This window comes from Macaca fascicularis, chromosome 15, assembly GCF_037993035.2.
Source record: "Macaca fascicularis isolate 582-1 chromosome 15, T2T-MFA8v1.1".
Taxonomy (NCBI): domain Eukaryota; kingdom Metazoa; phylum Chordata; class Mammalia; order Primates; family Cercopithecidae; genus Macaca; species Macaca fascicularis.
The window spans coordinates 47,170,890-47,183,389 of NC_088389.1; the positions used below are offsets into that span (position 1 = coordinate 47,170,890).

A 12,500-nucleotide genomic window follows, 5' to 3' on the forward strand; every position below is an offset into this window, starting at 1 on the left:
ACACATCAGATGTACTATGAGTGGCTCCATGGCAGGCACTTGGGTGCATTAGTCATACCCCTAGAAGGCATAATGCAGTGCCATGCCCAACTTGGTATCCTATTAAAGTTCATGAATGTGTACATGGATGAATGAAGTGTATGGTGAAGGTGAACACCATATGTGACGCTTTAGAGTTTAGGCTTGGCAGATTTGTTATAACTTATTTTGAGATCACACAATAAGGTGAGGTAAATTTCTGAGATTTGGAACATCTATTGTACAGAGCAGCCAGCGAGATCACTTCCTTTGAACCCTCTCATCTTAAGATAAAATAATTGGTGGATGAGAAAAGGCCATGAATATGAACTTCTCTTTTCAGTTTTGAGGACAACTTAATTTGGGAATAATGCTATCTTATTTAATGTTTTTGTTGCTTGGGCAGGGTAAAATTCTATAACTTCTTATTACAGAGAAGTTTCTAATTATAGTGATTTGGATTTCATAATGAACTTTTTAGAAAAGTACTTATTGAACTTTGTATGATGTATTTTTGTTCTTCCCAAAATTTCTTGCAATAAATATGAGCTACTTTCTAAAGATGAAAAAATCATCTATAATCTCACCTATGTAAATTTTGCAAAATTGTCATTCTGTATATTGCTTATGCATTCCTCCTATTTTGCACTCTGTTTTTCTCCAATAATACAAAAAGTTGTCATTCTGCTTTAGTGTAATAATTATTCAATTCAGTGGTTTTTGAATCAGCATATTTAAATTTATTTTTGAAAACTTGTCACAATTTAAATCGTCTCATTTTTACCTGAGTAATAAGATAAAATTAATATGTTTACATTCTGCTTCCCCATTTCAAGTTTTTATCTACACAGTAAGTAATTTTAATCCCAGATTATTATTAAATTGCTATTTTATTAATAGGTATAGCTTCTTTCAATAATTATTTTTGGTATTTGCTTTAAGTTTTATAACCCTATGAAGAACAATTATTAAGAATCATGTTCTGTGGGTTTTAATGCTTGCTGCCAGGGTCTTGTATTTACTGTATGTGTGTATTTGTTTTTTTCTTTTCTCATGAGCTAAATAGTATATATACTTTCTCTACGAAGGAAATGTAGATGCCATTCTTTCTGAATACTTACATTTCTGTGACTGTTCTTTGTTGTCCTCATATGAAAACATCAGTGTAGTTGGCTGTGTATCTCAAGAAATTTCTCTGCATAATGGATCTGGTTTTTGAAATTCTGATTTTCTCTCTCTTTAGATATTTGACTTGTTATTTATTTTTTCTCTAAACTCTTACAATTTTTCTTTACCATTGAGATCCCAAAATCTCATCAAGATATGCCTACGTTTTAGTTGCTTTTAATTAACTTTGTTTTGTAATCTATATAAGTTTAAATCAGTAATCTGAGACCTTTCTTTTCAGGCAATAACTTGTCTTCTGTTTGGAGCTGTGTTTCTTCAGGTTCCTTCTGATCTTCCTTGGATTCCTGGTGCATCTTGAATTTTATTCCTATATGTGCCTTCTTTTCTTTTGTTCCTGCCATCTCTGACTCTTTTCTGAGTGTTGGGTGAATTTCTTAAGTCTTCTACCTGCCATTTCAGTTTTCTGTAATTTTTATACTTCATTTCATTGTCTGCATTGCCATTTTTAATTCAGAAATTGTTTTTCAGTTTGTTCTGATAGGCACAATGATGGCTTCCAAAGATATCCATTACTTAATCCTCAGAACCTGTGACTACTACCTTGCATAGAGAAAGGGACTTTTCAGATATGTTTCAGTTAAAGATGTTGAGATGGGGAGGTTCTCCTAGATTTTTGGGTGGGCTCAGTGTAATCACAAGGGTCATTGAATGTGGAAGAGTGAGAGAGAAGATTGAGTGTCAGTCATGTGAGGAAGACCTGACTAGTCATTACCAGCTTTTGAAGATGACAGGTGACCATGAGCCAAGACATGTGGGCAGCCTCTAGAAGCTGGAAAAGACAAGGAAATGGATTCTCCCCTAGAACTTCTGGAAAGAAACGCAGCCCTGCCCTCTCTGTGATTTTAGTCCCATGAGACCTATTTTGGACTTCTGACCTCTAGGACTGTAAGATAATAAATTTGTATATTTATGCCACTAAATTTATAGCAATTTGTTAAAGTAGCAATAAAAAACTATTTTTGTGAAGTTTTTACTGATTTCTTTTGTCTTCCTAATGGCTTGTTCTATTTTCAGTGTTACTATATTAACGAAACACATTGAGGACACAAATCAGAGATGTCCCATCATTTAATCTTTTTCTCTTTCTCTCTCTTCTTTTTTTTTTTTTCCCCTCCCATACATCTGCTTCAGTGGGAGGTGATTTCTTCTTTGGTGGGAGATGAGTGGCCACCTCCTTTGATTATATTTTTCCCCGTTATGTTCCATAATTGTTTTTCTGTCATTATAGCACTGACTATCTTACTGGCTTATAGTCCAATCGCAGTTAGATTGGATTCTCTCTGAACCATGTGGGTTTTCTAAGTCTGTCAGCTCCTGAAGAAGTAGGAAAGCCCATTCACACTGCCCTTCTGACTGCCATTGGAGGTACTTTCAGGGTCTCCACTGCTTATTCTTTCGACCTGTTGCTTTCTGCAGACGATAAGAGAGGGGGTTTAATTCCTCTCTTTTAATTCCTCTATTGTCATAAAACCAACTGAAATTCCTCTCACTTCTTCTGAAGCATATTATACACTCCCAATTTTTAATTCCTGGTGTATTTTCTACTCTTTCAATATTTAGCTGCTAATTTTCATGAAATACAGAGTTCTTATCCAGAATCCTCTTAGTATAGGATTTTAAATCTGAAATAGAACTTATGTATAAGTTAGTCCAATTTCCTCATTTCACAAATGATAAAACTGAGTTTCAAAAATCATTTAAGTTATGCCATTAAATATGTATGGTTTTTATGGCATTACAGTTAATTGTTGAGAGAAAAGAAATGGCACAAGACAGGGCACTTTTCTCTACCATTAGAGAAAATCTGTCAGTTTTACTCATCTTTGTACATTGTGGCTTAAAGAGATAATTTATACTTTTTAATTTTGCCATCCTTAACTTTATAGTTTTTCCCTGTGGAAAGGGCTAAGAAGCTTCTTGTATCTCTCCTTAACTTTGTTGCTACTTGGTGTTCAGAAGTTGGAATGCTGTGAAATAATATATGCTTGATATTTGGTTTAAACCTTTCTTGATTCAGAGAAGGTAAATGGTTATAGAGACTAATGAAAAGAACAGACTTTTATATTTGTCTTGACAAAGTTTTAAATATCCTTTGCAGAAAGGAAAGTTGTAAAGTTTAAACATTTTTGGAAATATCTTTAATTTATTAAGGAAATCAATATGTATTTAGCATGTAGTCCATAGAACAGTTGAATACTATACAACAATGAATATAAGCAAGCTAGAATCTGTGCGTTTATAGGGTTTCATAGCCTAGTGTAGAGGGGATCAACAAATAATTAAGCAATTATGATACAGTGATTCCTTGCACCAGCAGCCTTGGGATTACTTGGGACCCTACCTCAGATCTACTGAATCAGTTCTTGCGGGGTATGTCAGCAATCAGTGTTTTACAAACTCTCAGGTAATTCTGACACAGGAAACCAGTGTTTTCACTGTTGAGAACCAGAGTTGAGAGAGAGAGCACAACACATTAAATAGAGCTGAACCTGAGAGTTTGGAGTCATTAATATCTTGAGTTGAGGCTGGAGAGGCAGGTAAGTAAGGTCTGATAAGATGATTGAAGAGTTTAGACTTTTATCTAACGTGTACTCATAAGCCATTAAAACATGTCCAGTGGGGAAACAGCTTGATCAACTTAGTCTTGTTTTTTTGCGATGGAGTCAGGGTCTTGCTTTGTTACTTAGGCTGGAGTGCAGTGGCATGATCTTGGCTCACTGCAACCTCCACCTCCCGGGTTCAAGTGATTCTCCTGCTTCAGCCTCCCAAGTAGCTGGGATTACAGGTGCCCACCACCATGTTAGTAGAGAGGGGGTTTCACCATGTTGGCCACGCTGGTCTTGAACTCCTGACCTCAAGTGATCCACCCACTTTGGCCTCCCAAAGTGCTGGGATTACAGGTGTAAGCTACCGTGCCTGGGACTGTGATCTCTTTAAGAAGCAGACAAGTAAACAGATAAATAATTATACAGTGTATTAAGTATAATGTTTGAAGCATAGTCTAAAAGCTATTGAAGTCTAGATAAGGAAAAAGACTTTAGATGCCTGGGTAAGTCAGAAGACTAACCACTTAAGTGTTTCACATTGTTCTTGGAAGTTTCAGTGTTTGGTAAACATTTATGTACAACCTACGGATATTCAGTAGAATATTTGATCAAAAATAGTGGTTAAAAGTGTCATATGTTTTGGGTAATTTATTAGATGCAAAGCAAAATAAAAATGAAATGGTAGAATGTGAACTGTCTTCAAGATACATTTTTTAATTTTAAGGGTCCCAGGTAAGCTTACAGCTTCAAGAAAAATGACTTACTCTATGTGATGTACAATTTTCTAATTTCTCTTTTGTTACTTATTTTCTAATTTTGTTTAAATATATTATTATATATAATTACAATTTATTATATATTATGATATATGTAAGTAAATATATATTATTCTGTTTTACACTGTCTCAATCCTTTTTAGATTTAAGTGAGATTATAAATAATAAGGAAATATATTCTTATCAATGATGTTGAAGAATAAGTAAACATGTTATAAAGCATTGTCACTCCATACTTTAAAAAATACGCTGCATCTAATCTAAGTATATTTTACTTGTAGAGAATTGTCAAAGGGCCACCTACTCTTTGGAGGTTACGTTGGGTCCTCCAAAAAGAAAAAAAATTCTGAAATGTCATAGATTGGTTGACGAGTCCTATTCTGAGGTTAAGGAGTTATGGGGGTAGGCAGTGCTGACCACAGGAATGTTGAGCAGCAAATGCTGGCTTTGGGCAAAAAACCTTTGATGCACAGTGACTTCTTTGAAATATTCGGAATGATGGTCCTTGTGGGAACCTGCATTACAAAATGTCTGTCCCACATGGAACATACTATGTGAGAATAGAAATGGAGAATAATAGGGCAATGATACCCTATCTAGAAACCAACTGTGTTTACAGATTCCCTAAATAACAGATCAAATAGATTTTACTATGGTAAATATCCAATTGCAATGTTCTGCAAAATTTTTGTCTGTCTCATATATTTTGAGCAAGATTTCTTGGCCATGTGGCTTTTCTAGTAGACTTCAATGACGTGAAACCACTAAACAGAGACCTTGTCATTTATTTAACTCCAACTGCCTTTAATCTTGAGGACAGTAATATTGTGAGAAACCTTGGGGTTTCAACATAATCACAAGATGGTATGCAGGATCAAATGTTCAAATTATTTGCTTTTGTTTTTCTGTTGCATGTACTATAGAAGTCTTGTGTTGTCTATATAAGCTTTAAATTTGGACCTGTGGCTTCTTTTTCATCATCTTTTCTCCTTTTCTTTTAGTTCACAGCCATGAATGAACCACAGTGCTTCTACAACGAATCCATTGCCTTCTTTTATAACCGAAGTGGAAAGCATCTTGCCACAGAATGGAACACAGTCAGCAAGCTGGTGATGGGACTTGGAATCACTGTTTGTATCTTCATCATGTTGGCCAACCTACTGGTCATGGTGGCAATCTATGTCAACCGCCGCTTCCATTTTCCTATTTATTACCTAATGGCTAATCTGGCTGCTGCAGACTTCTTTGCTGGGTTGGCCTACTTCTATCTCATGTTCAACACAGGGCCCAATACTCGGAGGCTGACTGTTAGCACATGGCTCCTTCGTCAGGGCCTCATTGACACCAGCCTGACAGCATCTGTGGCCAACTTACTGGCTATTGCAATCGAGAGGCACATTACGGTTTTCCGCATGCAGCTCCACACACGGATGAGCAACCGGCGGGTAGTGGTGGTCATTGTGGTCATCTGGACTATGGCCATCGTTATGGGTGCTATACCCAGTGTGGGCTGGAACTGTATCTGTGATATTGAAAATTGTTCCAACATGGCACCCCTGTACAGCGACTCTTACTTAGTCTTCTGGGCCATTTTCAACTTGGTGACCTTTGTGGTAATGGTGGTTCTCTATGCTCACATCTTTGGCTATGTTCGCCAGAGGACTATGAGAATGTCTCGGCATAGTTCTGGACCCCGGCGGAATCGGGATACCATGATGAGTCTTCTGAAGACTGTGGTCATTGTGCTTGGTAAGTTTTGTCTTGACTGTAACTTACCTTATAGATTCTCAATGACTTAACATAAACCACATTTTTTTGTGTGACAGAGGTAACCAACAGTATGAATATTCACCAGGTATATATGCAGGAATTACAAGGGGATGAGGCACCTTTATATTAAATGTCAGCTTATGAGTCTTTCTAAAATTATAGAATTAGTGTTAGGGAAACATGGGTCTCAGTGGTGTAGTATAAATGATGATGATGTAAAAAATGTCATTGAAGAGTTTGGCTATCTAATATTGAAAATACCAGAAATACCAATCAAACTCGTTTTGTTTTTCTTACAGCCTAAATTGTGAAACTTTTGCATTGTGGTTTCTGTATTACGTATTTTCAGACAGAAAGTGCTTTCATAGAATATGAATATGCTTCCATGTATAGTTATTTTTATTAGTCTATTCTGTAATTGCCACTACATTATAGGTAAGTATATCAAAGTTTTGTATAGATTTACTGAACAAAACAGATTGGAATTAATGATATTCTCTGACCGTCATCTTCATGAAAACTTCCTTCTTTTCTATTAATTTTCTATTTGTAGTAATGGAGGTTAATCCATATTTCAAGGTGAAGAGCAAGATTTGTAGAGTCAAATACCTTCTGCTTTTAAATAAGCATTGTTTTTCTTGGATGAAAAATTCATAGTAGTGATCAAGAGGAACATATTTATTCAGTTATGTATGTAGAAGGTAGTTAAAGAGCACCTACTATGTTCTGGCTCCTGGAGGTATACCCATGAAAAGGACAGATGCAGACATTTCCTTTGGAGCTTAGAATGAGAATTTTTAAAAATAATTACCCAATGGAATTACACATTCTCCATAGACTGTATTCAGGTTAACATTTGATCACATTAAAAAATCTTTTTTGAAAACCTTTTATCATTTCATCTTTCCCTATGGAAATTGAAAAAAAAAAAACAAAAAAACAAAAAAAACCATTTTATCACCTCCTCTTTCCCCGCAGAAATTCAATGGGAAGTTCCTATAATTCTCTGTGCTCCAATTTGTATAGCATTTTTGAGTGAATGTAACATGGGATTATGTGGCTCCTCTGAAACTTTGGGAGTGACCTTAATTTTAGCCACTGAAATGAGACAGGGTCCTAATGATCATTATATAAAGTAGCATTCGGATTGATGCATAGGTCTTGTCTGTTTTGGTTAGGGTGAATGCATCATAGACATCATTTTCAGCTATACTCATTGTTGACTGTCTTGTAGACCTGTGAGAATAGCAACTAAGCCTTGGGATCACTGACACACCTAAAAGCCTGCCTCACTAACTGAAACACAGAGGACCCCGTCACCTCAGATATGAGATTGTCTTATTTCATCCAATGAAAATTAGTAGTAGAACTACAAAAATGGTTTCTCTGTATGTTTATTAACAGGACCTTAAGCACACCTGTGCCACAAGGCCGTATTTTCCATAATGTGGATGAAACACATCTTCGTTTACCATGGATGCTATTTTTGTATGAAATAAAACATGAGACATTAAATAACATGAGACTTTTTATCTGTATTGACTCAAATGTTTATTTGCTGATGATCTAAATGTTGGTTGACATTTTTTATATGCGTGAACTTTTTCTATTACGAAAAGGGCTACTCATAGTTCACAGAATTGCCAGCAGCAAATGACTACTGAACTTGGACTGTTAACTTGCCAAGTTCTTGTTTTAATTTTGACCTTTCTATAATATCTTGTGTATTCCAGTGTGCAAAGTACTGAATGATTGACATACTTTTGTGCCTCATTGGGTTGTTTTTCACGTTGAAATAATAATTTTGAGGCTATAGGAGCTAGTGTTTCAGTGTACATCTGCCCTAAATGCCTCTTTCTCATGCCCAACTACTACCACTATACAACCACTAACTTTAAAATAACAGAAATAATATTTAAACTAGTATACTTCACAAAGATAGAATGCAGTTGACATCTCTGGAATAAAGAGCATGATTTCTAAAGCTGTGGGATGGAAGAAGTTTTAGAACATGGAAAACCCCATCACAGTGATAGGTGAAGGTATTTGGTAAAGAAAGATGGGAATATGATTGTGATAGGGGAAGCAGAAATTAAATGGACTGTAGCCTTTTTGAGAAAAGTGGTGAGAATCAGAGAATGGGCAGGATGTGGGCAGGGAGTGGTTGGAAAGCTTAGAATAGGGAAGTCGCAATCTTTACAGATGTTTTTCAAGGCGTGGTGCCTAATGCCATTCCTACAATGTGCTCTCCTATTTGAATTGTAAGTGTCCATCCTTAGATAGGCATGGTAACATGGGAGACATGGGTTGGTCTTGTCGTAGTGTAGGCAAACCCCAAAATTGGGGCTTAGCCTGGGAGAGTTCTTGACTCTGCCCAGGAAAGAATTCAAGAGTGAGCCAACAGTGAAAGAAAGCAAGTTTGTTAGGGTAACAGTGTACAGCAAAATGACTGCTCCATAGGCAGAGCAGGGCTATCTCATAGGCAGGGTAGCATAGAGCAGCACTAATAGATTGCTGACTAGTTATATTTGTACCCATTCTTTTTTCTTTTTCTTTGAGACAGGGTCTTGCTGTATCACCCAGGCTGGAGTGCAGTGGCATGATCTTGGCTCATTGTAGCCTGGACCTCCTAGGCTCAAGCAGTCCTCCCACCCAGCTTCTCAATTAGCTGAGACTACAGGTGCATACCACCATACCCAGCTACCCAGATTTTTTTCTTTTTTTTTTTAGAGATGAGGTTTTGTCATGTTGCCCAGGCTGGTCTTGAGCTCCTGGGTTCAAGTGATCTTCCTGCCTTGGTCTCCCAAAATCCTGGGATTGCAGGCATAAGCCACCATGCCTGGGCGCCCACTCTTAATGACAAATATAATTAAACAGGTTATTCATGAACTTCCTAGAAAAGGGATGGGGAGTTCTTGAAACCATGTAAGGTTAACTTCCATTGCATTTGTAAACCGTCATGGTGCTGGTAGGAATGTCTAATGCATATGTATTATGATTCCTGGTCCTTGCTGGTTTGGGTTGGTTTCTTTGCTACATCCTGTTTTGATCAGCAGGGTTGTGAAAACAAGTCCTGCTGATCTCCCACTTCAGTAGGAACAAGAATTCTGGTCTACTCGAAGTTCTTCTCTTTGTAAATTAGTCCATTGATAATTCTGGTTATTTTACCTTAGTTTGTGCACATTTGGTTTTTAATATTTTTCTTCACTGCCAGATTTCCAGGTGTGTGAGAGCAGGCAAGATTGTAATGATTTGTTGTCTGTTTTCTCCACATTGCCACATTGCCTGCCATGGCTATCTAGTAGTCAATGAATGCCGAGGAAATGCATGTGATGACAAAACCAAGTTTCTGTGCCTTCAAAACTGAAGACCAGAGCCATAGTGAATTCATTACAGTAAATACCACTTTATTCAACTATGTGGGAGCCAAACCTAGTGACACCTTTATGTTCCATGCCTTCTAAAATACAACAGCCTGGAAGATGCCTGGCTACAATGGGTGCTCAGTAAATAATATGTTTGTTTTACTTCCATTTATTCTGGGAATGATTACTCAGTTTCCATTTTAACTTCATCAAAATGATCCCTGGGTTTTAGACCTATTCAGTCTTCATGATCAAGAGAAGAATTTGTTGGTCAGCAACTGACTTCCTGTGAGTCAACTTATATTAAAATAAAGGCATCTTTGAGATTAATGGTGGACAATACCAATGGCTGATTTTTAAGCATGATCTTGTATTAAGCTGCTTTTGAGTGAGTACTGGATCTTAATAATTATTTTTGGTTGTGAAATACTTATCTGGCATAAATCAGGTGCTACCTTAGAAATTTGTATTTGTAAATTACAACCCTATGGAGTATAGGTACTGTTACTGGTTTGTTATCCTTATTTTCCAGATGATAAAAACTGAGGTAAGGAGAGGTTAGGTAACTCTCCCACAGCCACACAGCTAGTAAGTATAGGAACAGGGATTCAAGGTCAGGAGCTGGGATTCAAGGTTGGGCACTTGGGTTTCAGAGCCCAAGTGTTTTTCCCCTCCATGTTATTCTACTTCCCTTTAATCAAAACAACTAGCAGCACATGCTGTATTTAGTTATAACATTTGAACGGCCAGCAATGTGCTATTAAATTGAAACACTGTGATCTCATTTGTTTCTGTTGAAACTGCCTAGCTTTGCTGCCTGGGCAGAGAAAGCTTTTAAGGGAGAAATCTTTTCTTCCTTTTGCCTCTGATGACTCTCATTTCATCCACTCTTTTCCACTGTTTGGTATTGCATTAGCACTAACTGATGGCTTCTGATTGAGGGAGGATTTTGTTCAAGGTATAGTTAACTTTAAGGTTCATTGCCCTAGCATGAAGTCATGTTATACCCCTAGGCTTGAAGTCTCCCTACTTGACATTTTACCAAGAATTCCTTCTGAGTCGGTTCCACTATTGAGTCAGAGTGGCAGTCAAGATGTTCTTCCTTATTTGACCACAGCGTGCCTTGAATTATAAGTCCTTTCCTTTCTGGCTGTATTCTTTGTGATGACACTTCTGTCTGAGAAACTTAGAAAGGAGGAAATCCAGAATTTGAAGAGAGAAAATCATGGTTAAGATGTGGAGGTTTTTACATCTGAGTCCTGGGGAGAGACATAAAGTAAAATGAATCCAGGTGTGACTTACTTCTTTGGAGAAGAAGAGGGAGACACTGTTTTTCTAGTTTGATCTGTTCTGGTTGGAAACTATCACCATGGAAATCAAATTACTCCTTATGTCTTACATACTCTGTGCTAGGGTCAGTACGCAGCCCTACTCTTCCTGTGTTGTTTATAATCTTACATCAAGGAGTTACATTTTCTTCATTTTACGTTGAGGGAACTGAATTAGGATAGGATAAATAACTTGTTTAAGATCATTATTTTGGTAAGTGGCAGAACTGGAAATCAGCTTTCAGATTCTTGTAGACCATGCCTTTTGACCACAGGACACTGACTCTTCACATACCATGGTGACTGTCACCAGTGGTGACGAAAGTGGCGGGAGTCAGATAAGTTTAAGACCATTGTTTTCTTGTTCACTCTGATGAAAGATTTAATTTGGCTAGTATCCTGTTAGCAAATCTATATGTGCTTCTCTTTTCAGTTTACTTCAATAAACATGTTGTTGAGTGCTAATTGTGTGCTAAGGGATAAAAGAAAAAATTCTTTACAGAGCTTATGATGTAGTAGAGGAGACTAAAAAGAGTTGCAAAGCACTCGGGTTCATGTGCTAGTAGAGGTATGGGCAGCGAGTGATGACGAGTAGAGGGATGGGAAGGGCTCCCAGAGGAGGCAATCTTGAGCTGGGTCTTGCTGGATGTAGAGGAGCTTGCCTTACTGTAGCACTGGGTGGAGGAGAAGGTGACCAGTTCATGAGCAATGATGATCACCTTTGAGGAACTGAAAGTAGTCAGGTGTGATTAGCATCTAGTGGATATGCCGGATGGAGTTTTGACAAGAGGGTCAAAACCTTTGTAACATACTAAGAAATTTGAGCTTCTGTCTGTGGGAGATGGGAGATGGTGAAGGGTCCCCCAAGATCAAATGAACACCAATTCCTTATAGGCAGCATCCTCACATAATGTATCATCCAAACACGCTTTTGGGAGCAAAAACAGGCACTAACTGTTGGGAATCTGGGATAACAGGAGTAAATCAAGACTGTTTAGGGCAACCTAGGATGTATGTTCAACCTCCTCTGAGGCTCTGCTCTGTTTGTTCTTTTTTTGTTTTAGAGACGGGGTTTCACCCTGTTACCCAGGCTGGTCTTGAACTCGTGAGCTCAAGTGATCTGCCCACCTCAGCCTCCCAAAGTGTTGAGATTACAGGTGTGAGCCACCATGCCCAGCCAATATTTTTTCTAGGTTCTCTTTCAGCTTTTCAAATGCAGCTTTCAACACTGGACTTGTATTACTGTGTATAATTGGTAAAGCTTTTTTTTTTTTCTTTTTTTGGCTGGAGTCGGTCCAGATTTAGAATTCTTAGAACTTGAAAGGATCCCTAAAAATTACATCATTCAACTCCTACATCTTACAGATGAGGAGACTGAGACCCCCAGGTTAATTGAGAACTTCAGGTCTTAGTTAGCTCATGATCCAAGGCAGGATCCAGGTTTCCTGACTTCCACTAAGGTGCTGTTTTTACTGCCCCTGCCTTGTTCACTCCCATCCACACTTTCCA

The 12,500-nt window shown here is 37.6% G+C and overlaps 1 protein-coding gene across 11 annotated transcripts in view; it reads left to right on the forward strand.

Moving 5' to 3' along the window:
- The window catches only part of LPAR1 (lysophosphatidic acid receptor 1), a 170,428-nt gene that overhangs the window by 96,321 nt on the left and 61,607 nt on the right, over positions 1-12,500 (forward strand). For all 11 annotated transcript variants that reach the window (XM_005581087.5, XM_074016825.1, XM_065530228.2 and 8 more), the window contains one exon: positions 5,530-6,277. In XM_005581087.5, coding sequence (XP_005581144.1) covers positions 5,530-6,277 — 748 coding nt within the window. The remainder of the gene's footprint in view (positions 1-5,529; positions 6,278-12,500) is intronic.